This window comes from Suillus subaureus (assembly GCF_016647635.1).
Source record: "Suillus subaureus strain MN1 chromosome Unknown BJ212scaffold_6, whole genome shotgun sequence".
Lineage (NCBI taxonomy): Eukaryota > Fungi > Basidiomycota > Agaricomycetes > Boletales > Suillaceae > Suillus > Suillus subaureus.
In genome coordinates this window covers 856,987-872,536 of record NW_024538562.1, presented here as the reverse complement: position 1 = coordinate 872,536, position 15,550 = coordinate 856,987, and the positions used below count along the sequence as shown (strand labels likewise).

General features: G+C 46.8%; 3 protein-coding genes across 3 annotated transcripts; 1 reads left to right on the top strand and 2 right to left on the bottom strand.

The window, feature by feature from the left end:
- Positions 1-1,129: 1,129 nt before the first annotated feature.
- Positions 1,130-3,483, top strand: BJ212DRAFT_1477671 (cytochrome P450; the record flags this gene model as incomplete). Its single annotated transcript, XM_041339588.1, has 15 exons — positions 1,130-1,247; positions 1,299-1,399; positions 1,448-1,583; positions 1,632-1,729; positions 1,780-1,888; positions 1,943-2,021; positions 2,076-2,296; positions 2,356-2,422; positions 2,479-2,677; positions 2,732-2,898; positions 2,954-3,052; positions 3,108-3,118; positions 3,177-3,201; positions 3,252-3,263; positions 3,315-3,483. 15 exons carry the CDS (start codon positions 1,130-1,132, stop codon positions 3,481-3,483), a joined length of 1,611 nt encoding a protein of 536 aa, XP_041196572.1.
- A 1,876-nt stretch (positions 3,484-5,359) lies between these two features.
- Positions 5,360-10,693, bottom strand: BJ212DRAFT_1333974 (ABC transporter). Its single transcript, XM_041334852.1, has 16 exons — positions 10,434-10,693; positions 9,840-10,326; positions 9,190-9,785; positions 8,951-9,132; positions 8,461-8,900; positions 8,274-8,411; positions 7,669-8,223; positions 7,365-7,469; positions 7,228-7,312; positions 6,922-7,079; positions 6,732-6,868; positions 6,517-6,682; positions 6,205-6,464; positions 6,004-6,155; positions 5,612-5,890; positions 5,360-5,557 (listed from the first exon to the last, which is right to left on the bottom strand). Exons 1-16 carry the CDS (start codon positions 10,559-10,561, stop codon positions 5,436-5,438), a joined length of 3,990 nt encoding a protein of 1,329 aa, XP_041196571.1. The 5' UTR covers positions 10,562-10,693; the 3' UTR covers positions 5,360-5,435.
- Positions 10,694-13,107: 2,414 nt separating this feature from the next.
- On the bottom strand, positions 13,108-14,782 carry BJ212DRAFT_1477669 (P-loop containing nucleoside triphosphate hydrolase protein; the record flags this gene model as incomplete). The annotated part of the gene is made up of 7 exons (XM_041339587.1): positions 13,108-13,374; positions 13,425-13,805; positions 13,859-13,967; positions 14,026-14,096; positions 14,152-14,268; positions 14,319-14,464; positions 14,512-14,782. 7 exons carry the CDS (start codon positions 14,780-14,782, stop codon positions 13,108-13,110), a joined length of 1,362 nt encoding a protein of 453 aa, XP_041196570.1.
- Between the last annotated feature and the right edge of the window lie 768 nt (positions 14,783-15,550).

Below are 15,550 nucleotides of genomic sequence, written 5' to 3'. Positions count from 1 at the left end.
GGTGAGTGAATCTCTGGCTACAAGCAACACAACTCCCACAAGCGCTCAGCTATCGAACATCTAGAGACGACAGGTGGGTTCAGGACCTGGTCCATTTCTTGTCAGCTTTCACGCCATGTGCAGAACCTTCTCCATCAGTCAGCACCACGGTGGCGGAAAGTATCTTCTCTAAGAAGTACAGCGTCGTAGAAGCACGAGATGCACCCACCCAACAGGTGGCCATGATCCACCTGTCACAACCCTAGATCGAACGACAGACGGAGGATGCCACTGTCGGATGGAGCAAAAACAGGCTGAACAAACGACTTCTTGTAGAGTAAGTAGCGTTAATATTAATGCGGTCATCCGCGAGAATGAATGCTGATCTCGGGGAAGTTCAAGGAATGCACCTCGTCACCTCAAGTCTCTTCATTCCATCACTGACGGGCTCTACCGGCTGCACATCTTCTCAGGTCTTTTCATTTCTCGCGTGCTTTACATCGACTCTGGCGTGGCAGATCACATACTACTGCCATCGAACGGACAGAGCCTGCATATACTCTTCAGAAGATATTGATATTGAGCAATGATGCATGGGCGCTCGAAATGACGCCGACTTCCTCCAAGCGGGACGAGAAGGATCTCTGAGTTGGAACGGGGAAGTACTTCATGCGTGATTCTGTGATTCACTCCGAGTCAGACCTCAGAAGTTAGATGGGTCATCATGCCCATGATGTGGGGTGCATAGATAAGTCGTCCTGCCGGGATGTCATCACCATGTCAGTGACCCCGTTTATTCTCAAGAGTTAGACATCATGTGGGGACTTGCAGGGACCTTTGAAAACCCGTGTTCCTCTTCCTGTCAAGTACGTATTAACATGGTTTAATATGCGAGGCCGCATTGGCCGCGTCCCGCGGGAATCTCTATGGAGGAGATCTGCGATCAACAAGGTTCAAAATTGATCCTCCGCTATTAGCCACTATCCTTCAGTGCCATTATCCAGGACCTTCAGTACTTCCCACCGGGGCCTGTCTCCATACCAATAAACAGTACAGCCGTCGGGAAATTATATTCCTACAGCCGTTGGAGCACAAGTGTACTAAAGGGACAGATATTGGCTTTTCATAACTGTCAACTCAATCTGTAAATATGATATCTGGTACAGCTCTCTGCTTGGTCACATTTATTGCTTACATAGCTTGGCGTAACGCACGGCGGTACACTTTGAAAGACATCCGAGGGCCTCCTTCGCACTCATTCTGGCTAGGTAACACTTGGTCTTCGTTTCAAAGCGTGGACATCCCTCATACGTCTGCAGGTAGCGAGAAGGTACATCAAAACGCTAAACAAGTGGGGGACCTGGAATTTCAATGGGCTCGCGAATATGGTCCAACTTGGATGACCAAAGGATGTTTGGGGGTAACGTCACTAAGTCCTCCGACATTCCACCACTCACGAGTTCTTTAGGAGGAAATTCTCTGGACCGCAGACCCCCGTGCTCTGCAATATGTCTTTCATACGTCTGGTTATAGGTTTTCGAAGAGAACCACTGCCATTGAAACGACGCGCCTCTTCACGGGGGAGAGTATTTTGACTGCAGATTGTGCGTTTGTTACCTTTACTGTCTCAGTATGCAGCTCATATCTTTCAGCGGTTGATCATCAAAGGCACAGGAAGATCATGAATCCTGCTTTTGGTGCTGCTCAACTTCGAACATTTTTGCCCGTTTTCCGTCGTTCGGCAGCTCGGGTAAGATAGTTAAGAAGTCTCACGGAAAGGCCGCTTATGTTTTTATTTAGCTCTCACAGAAGTGGAAAGATATGATTCAATTAGGAGAAAAGTCTGATGGATGTACAATAAACGTCAATGAGACCTTGTCCAGAATGACCTTAGATGTCATCGGCGAAGGTGTGTGCTCGAAATTTGTCTCATAGGTATTGTATTCATATTTGTGGGTTGCAGTTGCTTTTGACTACCGTTTCGGAGTCCTCGACGACAACGGAGTAGATAATGACTTGGTGCAGGCGTTCAACAATCTGTTGTATGTCTCGCAATAATACTCTGAGTCAGGCCCTATGTTAACCCACGAATTCAGCATCGATACGCTGTTGTACCAATCTTCATGGGATATCATCTTTAGGTCAACCTGGAGATTCCTTCCTCAACCGGTTCTGAAGTACTTGAAGTATTTGCCTTACAGAGAGTACCGCCGTTTCGCGACATACCTGCAAACAGCCATTCAAACAGGAAGGACTATCATCAATGAAAAGGCGGCTGATACCGAAAAAGGCAGTAAGGACATCATCAGTATTCTCAGTATGTTCTCTGCGAAGGTATGATTCATGTATGATTGCTCACAAGCTTCGGTGTCTTAGTACAGTCAAACCTTGTGGAAGATGCACGAGCTCAGTTGAGTGAACGAGAAATATTGTCGCAGATAGCGTGAGTGATAGATAGCATCACAAATGATATGCCAGTTAATGATTGCCGCATTCTAGCACATTGCTGGTCGCAGGTCATGATACTACTGCCTCGTCTCTCACGTGGGTGCTATATGAGCTCTCAAAGCACCCAGAGGACCAGCGGCGCATCCGTGACGAGATTAAAGAAGCAAGAGCGAACTTGGAAGCTCGTGGCGATGATGATTTGCTGCCTAATGATTTTAATAATATGGATTTCACCAATGCAGTTATTAAAGTTGGTCCGCCGCTTGTTTCCGACATTCTATTCTCATCTTCATTTGTCTCCCAGGAGGGACTCAGATTGCATCCTATAGTTCCTACATTGATCCGGGAGGCAGATTCGGATGATGTTATACCACTTTCTCAGCCAATTGAGACCAAGTCAGGAAAGATTGTTAATGAAATACCCATCTCGAAAGGCCAAGGCATCACAGCATCTATTTGCACTTATAACAGGTTGGTTCCATCGGTTATTGAGTTGTTTCTCCCCCACTTAGATTATATTCCTCAGGCTCCAAAGTGTTTGGGGAGAAGACGCGGATGAGTGGAACCCAAGCCGTTTCCTGGACGATGGCAGGGAAAAGTCGTCGTTGGGAGTTTTCGCCAATCTGTGTGTATCTTCATTCATTACACTCTCATGAGCTAAATCAGTCCAACACTCTCAGAATGACTTTCTGTAAGTTATCAAAGTTCTTGCTCCCCCGAAAAACAATCTCACGTGTTTCAAACCAAAGCGGCTGGTCTCCGTTCTTGTATCGGGTAAGTAAAATAGTCACTGAGTATTATTTATTCTCATTTTCTGTGACTAGCTGGCGTTTTGCGTAAGTTCATGATCAGATATACTGACCATTGGACTCACTCGTGAACCACAGAGTTCTTGAAATGCAAGCCGTGCTTGTGGAGCTTGTCGAGAATTTCGAGTACCGATTCCCCAAAGATGTGGAGATCATTCGATTGAATGCTGGACTCATGACCCCTATGGATGAGGGCAAGATGCATGAAGGTATTCAGATGCCCTTGGAAGTCAGTGTCATTGCGTAAATTTGATAGAGGTGATGGATGCGGAAGATAATGTCAATAGTTTGGATAGCGTATGCCTAACACCAGTTCGTTACCTCACGTAGTCTTTTTGTATTGGCGTTCGATATACAATCAATGATCATATTGGAGAATGGTTTTAAGTTACTGCCGTGCCCTCATTCGCCACATGGGCGGAAATCAACTTGATCCATTTCGCAGTTCCGCGTCAAATATTATCTGTAACGCCCGACAAGACCTTGTCAAGTTCAGCACTACTGGCTGGAGCTGACGAGTCCTTACTGAGACTCGGTGCTCTCCGAGCTCCCAGAGTCACCGCACTTTTTACTTGTGGCAATGATTTGCCTGCCTTGACCGACCCAGGTGGTCTTATCCCCTATTTCCGTCTCGCCTTCACTCTTGCAAAGAACTCCGACTGGCGCCCTGACTTGACTCGGGGTGGCTATATTGACAATCGGATCACAAGCACGGTCACGGATTCCAGTCTCGCTCGACACCTTCTCAATTGCACACCTCGCGCGCTCGCACTTGCACTCGCAATGTAGTCTAGGTATGAGTCAATACGCCGACGAGTCTTCACGAACCTACGTGCAATGTGCGTTCCTTAAAATGGCATGCTGGATCTTGCTGTCGGCCTCGTAGTCGACGGAAGCCGCATATGAATCCATGATGTATTCGCTACCGGAGTGAATATCAGAATTACTAGTAGCCTCGTCAAGAATTAGGATCGGCGTCTTGATTCGATCCCTGATTATGCGGCGAGGTGTTGCGGTTGCGGTTGTCCAGGCACGTCACACCATGATGGTCGCGATTCACCTTGGATGGAGCTGCTCTTTCTTTGTTGTTGTGGTTGCTTTGTCTTTCCTCCCGGACCGCACATTCCGTTCGCTCGTCTCCTCAGCTTTGCCTTTGCTGTTCTCTATTGCCATTCTTTATAGGTTAAAGTTGACATCACGTTTCGAGTTGGTAATTGAACCTGAGGCCTGGCGTCCAACTATCTATCTCAATACCGTAACGACATGGTCGTTCAACATTCAACAGCCTGCCTGTCAGCTAATGGTCGATTCTAGCCCAACCGCTGTTGTTTAACCTCAGTTTCTTCATTAGACTAAGGTGGTCGAACAGGGAACCGTCGTTTTGGGAATCAATTGACGGCAGTTTAACTTTCTGTTCGATCTAATTCTTGCTTGAAACGCAAGTACATCTATCTATTGACATCCGCTGCCTCTCCATTTGGACATATCCTACCCGCGCCCCAGCTACGCCGTGCCATCAACTCCAACTCCAACTCTAGTACAACTGTCAAGTATTGCGAGTGCACGTGCTGTGCAAAATGTCTATCAGCTCTGATTGCAGTCTGCGGCGTTCTCCCAGGTAGGTTAACGAGACAGAGGCCCAGCTGAATAGTATCATATCTGCAGTGCCGTGGCGGGTTTGAAGAATATCGTATGTGAGAGATTGGTGATCTCAGTTCCAGATGGTATGGGACCGGGAGAGTTTGGAAGACAAAGTGCGGAGGCCGCCCTAGATCTTCGGCCCTACATGATCAGACCGCCTAACCACTGTATTCATTGACTTTCGCTTGTATTTTGTTCATTGCATTCCCTTTCAGTGTACATATAATCTTTGCATAACGTAATTGCAAGCACTTTAACTGTATCTTAAGATAACCTGCGGATCTGTATGTAGTCTATAGTCTAGGCACGAGCCATTACGCCGTGTGTTTGGACGCAGAAATAATGTCATCGAGAGTGATAGAAGATTGTTCGCACATTCCGTGGAATATACTATCCGGCATGGCGAAGAGATTAATGGGGCTATCGAATTCCTGAATGAATGGTCAGTACGGAATAGAACAACTTAAAGACACGTGGACGTACAGCAATCATCCCAGCATCCATTACGCATATCCTGTCGTATCCAATGATAGTCCGAAGACGATCTAGATGTTTGCTTCAAGTCAATGTAAAGCGACACGTATTCTCGAACTTACGTGCAATGCACAGGATTGTGCGTTCTTTGAACTCATTGGCGATGGTATGCTGGATCTTGCTGTCGGTCTCGTAGTCGACGGAAGCTACATAGAAATCCATGAGAAGATATTCGCTACCAGGATAAATATCGGAATCACCCGTGGCCTCGTCAAGAATTAGGATCTTGGTGTCATTCACGAGAGCTCTCGCAAGCGAGACAAGAGAACGTTGTCCGATCGACAAATTACCGCCCTCGTCGTCGATAGGACTGTCGAGACTAAATCTAGGCGCCGACTGCCCTTCAGCAGGGGACGATTCCGAGGTAGGCGGAAGATCACTGTTTGAATCCACAAGATACGCCCGCTTCATTGCATCATAGAGCTTGGCATCATCGTGCAGCCCGAAAGGATCAAGGTTAGTCCGAAGAGTACCGGAGACTAGTGAAACAATCAGTTAACAGGTTCCCATGTTTAGCGCGTTATCACGCACAAAGAAACTGCAGGCATGTCGCATAATCAGCTCAAGTTCAAACAGACGCTATACACGCCACTTACAGCATCCTGAGGGATGATCGACAACCCTTTTCTGAGCTGCGCTAAACCAACGGTCGAAATGTCCACACCATCAATGGATATCGACCCTGATGCTAGTTCTACCATGCGATAGATAGCGGTCATGATGGATGATTTCCCGGCACCAGTCCTACGTCCCATAAGTCACAGGAGTTACATAGAACAAAAAAGACACTCACCGGCCAATGACACCAATCTTCTCTCCAGGAGAGAGTGACATACTCAGGCCCTTCAGAACGGGTGGTAACTCCGGGCGGTATCTCATAACCACATCCTTCATGACGATTTCGCCGTGAGAAGGCCAGTCGGCTGGCGCAGGGCTGTCTTCGACTTCATGTGCGGCTTCCTGTTCGACTTCTTTTGCATAGTGCACGACACGCTCCACGGAATTCATATTGTTCTCGAGTTCAGCAACTTGGCGGACCATCCATGTGAAAGACTGAGTGGATCGTCAACTGAAACTCGAACAAAACGGAACAACGGGACACTACCTGTTGCACCATCACGATATACGAGAGCGTCACGCCAGTTTGCCCCGGAGAGATGCTGAATCGAATCCCAACAGTCAATAGCGCGACAGCGAGAGTGAGTAGCGAGCCGAGGAAATCAAGACGTATGGCGAGCCATCGCTGGTTGACAACTGTCAGCCAGTAAGCACTGAAAAACATCAGCAATGATCAAGACCGCGTGTAATTACAGTTCTTACCGATTTTCGACATCAGTGAGCTGGATATTTTCTACGCGGAATCGATCCAGTTCGCCGTAAGCGCGAATGGTAGTCAAGCCCGATAATGACTCAGAAAAGTGAGAATAAAGCGAGGATCGCAGGAGTGCATCCAACCGCTGTAAACTTCCGCGTCGGTAGGAATTCGACAAACTTCATCAAAATGACCGACCTTCAACTCACGTGCACTCGCACGGTAGAACAATGCAGCATAGTAATAGCCGATTAAGATGAAGAAGGCCACGATAAGGAAATATGGTATGATGATGGATATGAGAATGATTGCCCCGATGATTTGTGATGCTGTTGATGTGAGCATCCTGAGGGAATCTGAAAACGCGAGATTTATTCTCGTCAGAAATGATCCACGAAAGGACTTCGACACTCAAGTGCTCACCGCCAATTAAATTATCCACAGTATCGATATCTTCCACTTTATGTCAGAAAATCCGGATGATCGACACCTTTTGGAACATACCTTTGGTAAAGCGATTCATGATGCGACCTAAAGGCGTTGTCTCGAAGAAACTCATCGGGGCATACATAACTCGCTGAATTGATCTCTGGCAAAAGGAGTTAGGATCAGCGTCCACAAATAAGTAACGAGGGACTTACCCTGTGCAACTGTTGGGAAGCATAGTAAGTGAGTACTGCAAAAGTACCTCCCATCATGAACATTGTCAACGCCTGGGAGATACCAAGAGCAGCATAGATGCCAGTCTGCATTGACAACCATCAGTGGTGCGTCGGTCATGCCCAACAGAAGAACTCACATAGAATCCTGCCGATTGGTGCCATTTTCTATAGAGGTAGTGAGCACTTAAATTCATAGGGGTCTGTGACATCCACGTACTCTTCTTCCCAGTAAACAAGCCTAACGAACTACATTAGTGAAATGACCACGAGATGCAGAAATCACATACCAATACGAAGACATGACACTGGAGCATTGCATGAGGATTACAGAGAGCAGTAACAGCGGCAAGAGCACAGAGCCGTGAGCTGCTGTGAGGTACTCTCGGTATACTTCCCACTTTATGGCACCAGTGTTGCGCTCTTCCTCTTGCATCATCGCTTTCCCGGCGGATCCTTTCTGAATTTTCTTGTCTTCGATCTTTTCACTCTCCGCTGCTTTCTCTTCTTTCTTTGTAGAATCCTCCTTCGACCCAAATTCTGAGACAAATTTAGAGAATGTACCGTCATTAGCCATGAGTTCGGCGTATGTGCCACGTTCGGCAATGCGCCCGTCAACCAGAGTATATATATAGTCGACCTCAGGAAGGAAGTGGAGGGCATGGGTAACCAGGATGCGAGTTTTGTCTGCATTTTTCTTCAACACATTCTGGAATACTGCCTTTCCGACGTGGGCATCTAGAGCTGACAGTGGATCGTCGAAAATTTGGATGTCGGTATTGCAATAGATCGCGCGACATATGTTGATGCGTTGCTTTTGGCCGCCAGAGAGTGAGATACCCTGTGCAAAGCATCAGTTAGTAGTCCTGCAGGACGAAGAACAGACATTGCCTTCTCGCCAACTTCTGTAAGGTCGTAATTGGGCAACATATCCAAGTCAGGCTCTAAGCATGCATCTCGGACGGCCTTCCAGTAACGCTCCTCTTCAAATGGACGACCGAAGCAGATGTTTTCCCGGATGGTTGTATTCTATTTGTCTCTTAGTCGCCGATGCCAAAAGACTAATCAGTGAGCATACCTGGATCCACGCGACTTGGGCACAATAACCAACGGAGCCACCGAAATCGACGCTTCCAGAAGTGCGCCGCATTTCGCCAATAAGACCTTGAAGGAGGGAGGTTTTTCCCGCGCCGACGGCTCCAACGATGGCAACGAGTTGGCCCCGTGGAATTTCCAAGTCAATGTCCGTAACTTTGAAGATATTTTCATTGTCTGCAGGAGCTGGTAAAGGCGTTGAAGGGAATTTTTGCTTGCCCATCTTGCCGCCCTTGCCCTTCTTTTTTGGATCCTCGGGCCGAGCGGGCGGACTATCCCATGTAAAGCTGGCACCTTCAGCTCTGACGGCGACGTTCATGTCGCCATTTGTGACGAGTTTCTCGTCAAGCGTTTCTGCTTCAAAAACAACCAGCAGCCTGTCGCATGCTGTGGCTGCGTCAGCAATGCTGCTCAGAGACAAGGCTGGAAAGGTATGTGAGATTACAGACTGCAAATGTCAATTTATCACGCACGTAAAAACATCAAAGGCATGCGGGCTAAGTTGAACAAGGTCAACGAAGTGAATATATTCGCCGCCGTAAGACTGTGTCCAGTCAACGAATATGTGACAAAGGCAATGACAGAAGCGATACTTGGGAGAGAAAGGGCAACGGCATTCATCGCAGCTCTCATGATCAGGAGGGTGCGGATATATCTGAATGGGAAATAAATATTAACCAATACCCGGGCAACAGGTAACAACTTCACGTACATCATCTCGTTCCGTCGATAGTCAGAAATACGCTTCAGGAATGGAACTTCCCAGGAAAAGAACTTGATGACACGCATGCCGCTGAGGACCTCTTGTAATATCTTAGAACGCTTATCTGTCCACACCATGCTTTTCATGCGAAGGGAAAAGAGGCGTTTTATAGTATATGTCTGGACGGGAGTCGCGACAACGAGAAGCGCAAAACCGGCGAGTGCACTCGGGCCGAGATTGATCAATAGCAAGACCAGGCAAATAGTGAGCTGAATCAAAGCCGTCCATGACATGTGGAAGTAACCCAGGCAGAAGTCTATCCGGGAGACATCGGTAGATATGTGGTTGACCAATTCGCCATTACTTAAGTGGACGCGAGCTCTCGCGCTGAGTTGAAGTGATTTCGAGTATATTGCCGTGATAAGACCGCCACGAAGAAGGACACCACTGGACATGCTACGGTAGAAGAAGTGATTGGTGCACCATGACGCGATGAGTTGTAAAGCCAATAAGCCAAACGCAAGGCCAATTCCCTCGCCAATAGAAGGCGTCGATTGACCAGTTAGATGGTTTGTGTAAGACACTGTGGCAAAATTGATGATCGCCTACAGACACCGGCATGAGTGATCAGGGAAGAAATTTTGCAGAAAGGTTCTGACCTTGACGACGAGGGGACTGGTAATTTGTGCTGTGTCGCCGATGACTTTCAAAACACCAGCAGACCAAAACCACCAAAAGATACTGTCATTCATCGCCAAAATGAGACTTGCTTTGCGCTTTCCGTCCTTTTCCCTCCATTGCTTCTCGCGTTCTGCGCGAACGCCCCGTATGGACCACCATAAACCCTTCAACCCTGGTCCGATTTCACCCTTAGCCAAACGTTCGTTGTATTCAGCAGCCTTGTTTTGCCGAGTCTTGAACGATGTTAAAATGGCATCGGCAATTGGCAAGGCGCCGCGTTCTTCCTGGAGTCGATAAAGATCGGATGACTCGAGTGGACGAGCATAGCCAAGGGAAAGCAAAGGTGTTATCCAGGTGAACCATAGAAGACTGGCGAAGCCAGCTGTGGCCTCAGGGATTAAATCTGCGTCATGGATAGATTTCTTTGGGGGAGGAGGACTACCATTCTTCCCAAACAGAAAAAACCTAGGACACAAGGAGAGATCATTAATGATGTAACAATGTCATAGCGGAAGGTGGAATGCGAATTACTGACAGCCCGCAAGCCTACAACCGCAACATCTAGTACTCACCGAGATATAAACGATTTCATGTTTCGACCATTGGCTGACTCGGACTCCGATTCAGATGCCTGACTCGGAGCCTTCTCAGCGGTATCGATCTCAACATCTTGGAACCTGACTGGTTTAGAAGGCTCCATCAGTCGGTGCAGAAAGACAAGAGATACTAACCCTGGACCCTGGTAATTGGTCTCGTGTTAAGTAGTACTATACTTGTACGTACAATGTGCAGTTATCCGAAGCATGTTCGTTATACTGCTGACTAAATTTTCGGGCCATCACGATTCGGCTGCTTACGAGATTCAGGTTATAAAAGGCTATAAGCCTATCTGAGTTTCAATTCATGGTCCAACGGATCCCGACTCCCGAATTAATTTCCATTTTAAAACTCAGTACCTGTCCAATGGAAAGACATACCGTTGAGGCTTTACCAATTGTTCTCTCACTTGCATGCGCATATCGTGGAAATTATTTTGTATGTTTCACATGACAAAAATAAGTGTTTCCTCGTGCATACTACCCTGGGCTTCAACCTGCAACGTTACCGAGCCAGCCCAGCAATCGTGACTTGTGAGCATCGAATCTTTGCATCCTGTGATCCTAATCATCATCAGGGTGTTTTTGCTCAAAAATCCTTGTATAACCGCCACAGCAAGAATGACCCGTGTATCTATCAGGTGATATTCATGTAGTTGCTGCCTGAAGCGTCCATTACTAGTACTGCCACTACATTCGCCAATGACTGCTAGGGAAGCGCAAAGCTAATCGACGAAGCTGGAGAAGGTGGTCCAAGCAAGAAACCGGTCTCCGCGGATGATGCAGCTGACAGCGTGGATAACGAGGACGATGACGACGACTTGTACGGAAGTATAGAAGCCGCGAGACGCGTCATGATGGACATTGATGATTGATCAATAGACGGTTGTCAGACCTCTCAGTGAGTACGTTTCAATTATTGTCAAATAAGGCCGTTCACCTCATCTTATTCCCTTCAGACTCTCAAGTTTCCGTGATAATATGATTTCTATGCTCGATTTTCTCTTCCATCACATCGCCACTAATACTTTGATGATCAAAGTTCACGCCTTTATGATTCGTTCTCTCACCACACTACGCTTTGAGTAGTCGCTACCTTGATGTAGTGTTGACTTTGTTCATCACTTAATAAACATACATAATACATTCTGATATGTGTACAGCTTTGAGCGAGGTGCCATTCACTACGTGGAATTCCACCTGTGACAGATACATCCTCTATGACCAGCTCCATGAGTTCGAGGGCGGGGCAGAAGTATACGTTAGAACCTGATGCGTGTACCATGTCTATAGCCCTTCATCGTAAGTCACACGCACAATTCAGGTGAAACCTCACGTGCCAAGATAAGAGTTCATAATCGTATCCCTCAAATTTTTGCAATCTACGGGTGATCTCGCACTGTCTGTTGGCCCACCACTGTGTGGCGCAATCACCTATCCATCATGGAACCTCCTCAACCTTCACTGTGGTAGGCAGCGTCAATATCGTAGCCCGCATCATGGTTGTGTTCAGCTCGGTATTGCAAAGTTTACATGAACGAAATCGTTGTATTTGTCAATTAGGTTGTAAGCACGCTGGCTTACTAGAGTTCCCATAATCTACATGAATACTGTCTGCGATACTGAAACATAAGCTTTCAGTATCACTGCCTTTTGGCGTAACAGTTAAGGGACGACAGTCTTAGCTAAGTTACATAGTGTCTCAGGTTCGATCAATCACTGCGATCGATGACAGGTGTCCAAGTTGTGCTTCATCAGCGGTGAAAAAAAAATTGTGCATTCAGCGCACCTAAAATGTCACCGTTTTGTTAGGTAGGACGCATGGTCTATCGCACGTACGATTATTGTGATGCCGAAGTCGATACATAACTTGAATGAGCTAAATAATTATGCGGAGTTGCGACTGAGTGCCGCTGTATGACATATAGCCAATCGCGCCTAGTTTACAAATTTGCGGTTGGCGCACAGAATCCCTTGGCAAGAGTTGAGCAAACGTTTAGTGCTGCTCTGGAATTTAACTGGAGTCGATGCAAATGCAATCGACCACAATGCAAAGAATTAAGGAAAGGATTGATCATCACACGAAGTTGGTACATGTGACTTATCACGATCAACTTCAATCCTCCACTAAAGCTTGCCAACGTTGACATTGACCAGTGAACAGGGCTCAACAGGGTCGCTAAAAACTATCGTGTGTACGCGTCCCGGAGCCTCCGCAGAGATATCTAGGAGGACGCGCATCTATCATTTGCACTGCATGAGAATAGACTATGTGTACTGACCTCGTACGCCGATGAAAGCGAAGCCGTATCTTTCTCTGATACTCTCATTCGTTGAACCCTTTCCAGGTGGCCGGCGCTTCTTAACATAGATTTAAAATAATGTGCCTGAAAGTTCAATGAGCGAGAATGGCACAGGTTGGCTGGTCATCAAGTGTCATACCTCCTGTTCTTCAACCAACGTCCAAGCGTCTCCAGTCCTCCCCGCTCGAGCAGTTCGACCAACCCGATGCACATACTTTCTTATATCCACCGGTGCGTCATAACTGACTACGTGCGATACATGACTGATGTCGATACCTCTTGATATGAGATCCGAGCATATGAGTCTAAAGTATGGTCAGTACAGAAGGTCGCGGGAACAAAATGTATTAAACTTCCAGATGGACCTCTTGAGCCTTGAATTTCTCCAATATGGTCCTGCGTTCGTTAGTAGGAAGATCACTCGAATACGACCGAACCGCAATTGGATTTTCATTGGAGGGGGTAGCAGCCTCGAAGAATTCGAACAAACGGACAAGACGAGAGGCCGATTCGGACGACTTGGTGAAAACAAGTGCATTGCGGACGGAATGGTTGTATACAAGATGAAAGAGCATTAATGGTTTCTGAGGGGCCTCGCAAATTATCATGTGTTCCTGTGATTTATGAGTGAGCTTTTGGCAGGATTAAATTTGTTGTCGCGTACCTTTAGTGCTTCGGGCATGGTGAACCGTTCCGCAATAATGTTGGGAATACCATCGATTTCGGATTCTTCAGATAGACCTTGCACAACAAAGTACTTTGGATGTCGGAGATCCAGAGCCGCAAGCTTTCCCGGGTCACTGGTGAGTGTCGCGGAAAACAGTAATTTCTGACACGAGACGTCTTTCTTTTCATCGATGTCAGTATGTAGGTCTACTTCCCTGTGAAGGCGAAGAAAAGCGGGTGCAAGAGAATCACAAAGAGGGGCTTGCGTTTTGGTTTCACTTGTCTCAGGGACCATTCTGGGCGGTTGCGTGGCGGCAAGAACTTGAGCCAGCCAGTCTTGGAATGACTGAGCAAGCAATCGATCGGCTTCATCTATTACCTAGAAAAAAAACGATCATTCAAGAAAAAGTATGACAGATCAAAGAGGCTGACCAAGAATCGGAGGTGTTGTAGCGAAAAGTTGGGTGTTCCGTTGAGATGATCGATAAGGCGCCCCGGGGTACAGATCAGAATGTCAACTTTACTTGATCCACCAGAGAGTCTTCCGCAAACGTCAACACGGGTACAAAGCACGGATTAGCGTTCAGAGGGGAACGTACTTGGCTGACATGTCCGCAACTAGTTGCGACTGCTCATGAGCGAACGAGTGCTGTCCGGTGGCTGTACCAATCTAGGTCCATATTCGAAATGTAAATTGGCTAAGGATCAGACAAAAACAAGCAAACCTTCAAACCTCGTCCTTTTGCGATCGCCTCTACTGTCTCTCTAACTTGCATGACTAAATCACGCGTCGGTAGAACGACAAGAGCACGGAGGTGGGTTACAATTCTCGTTGACAGAACCTGACCCCATCGAATCAATCAAGACTTCCGAAAATTGCGCGAATCATTACCTCAACAATTGGGAGCACATATGCGAGTGTTTTCCCACTTCCGGTTGGTGCAGAAACACATACGTCTTGTAACAGGTCAAACGGTGAGTACAGTGACCTCCGCATGGCGGAAGAACCTAGCAGAAAAGGGAGGAGTGCAGTCTGAACTATAAAGTTGTCAGGATATGTGTGCAAGTGGATTAACAGATCTTACCAGCAAATAGTTCAGTAATCCCTAGTTCTATGAGGCGCCTTCTTGTCCTTTCCGATAAACCAGTGCGAGCATCATCTCCTTTGGGTATTATGGGTAGTCGAGAGGAGGGATTGACAACTTCAGCTTGAACTAAAGCTTGATCAAGACCTTGCAATGCGAGTATAGATTTAGGCGGTGCATCAGGTAAAATCGGAAGGGGGAATACCGGGAGAGACATCTGCAGTTCGGGGGACTGTGTCCGCTGTTGGATAGGAAGCGGTGGAAGACTCATACTCAAAATTGTCTCACGTGATCTAAACCAATATTCAGAGTGTTTTTGCCAAGGGTTTCCTCAACATCCAGCCCTTCACTGCTCGATCCGCTACCCCTGATGGCACAACGCACAAAGAATATGCTCACACGCGCAAGCATTCAATGAAGGGCATACAAGTGGTATCGAAAATACAGGGTAAGAGACTAATAGTTATCTTACAACGTGACAGGTACTAGCAGTGACAACGCCAAAATGAGAGAGAATATGAGATCGACAACTTGAAAACTCTACAGTAAATGATATCGTGAGGGAATGCGAAACAACAGTATGATCAACACAGAAGGTAATCCTACAACTGACAGGTGCTACGTATAGTGACCGGGATGAAACAGTATCGAAAATCAACAACTCGAAAACCTATACCATACAAAAGCAGTACAACAACCTCGCCGCATAATCAAGGATCGAATTAAGACGCTGATCCTAATGCTTGATGAGGCTACTGGTAATTCTGATAAATATTTACTCTGGTAGCGAATGTATTATCATGGATTCTTATGTAGCTTCCATTGACCACGAGACCAACAGCAGGATATTCAACATACCATTGTCGATGGGTTTAAAGAGCGCACAACCCTGTGCATTGCACGTAAGTTCGGGAAGACTCGTCAGTATAGTGACTCATACATAGGCTACTACATACAGAATCGCGGGCTATCTTACATACATTTTCACGTTATGCAAAGATTACATACTGGAGAGGAATGAAATCCACAAATTATAAGG

Coding starts and splice junctions, on each gene's coding strand:
- BJ212DRAFT_1333974 (XM_041334852.1), bottom strand. CDS start 10,561: ATGGAGCCTTCTAAACCAGTCAGGTTCCAAGATGTTGAGATCGATACC. Junction 9,133..9,189: donor TATCGACGGAACGAGATGAT/GTACGTGAAGTT, acceptor TTTCCCATTCAG/ATATATCCGCACCCTCCTGA. Junction 6,683..6,731: donor CTCACTGATGTCGAAAATCG/GTAAGAACTGTA, acceptor GATGTTTTTCAG/TGCTTACTGGCTGACAGTTG.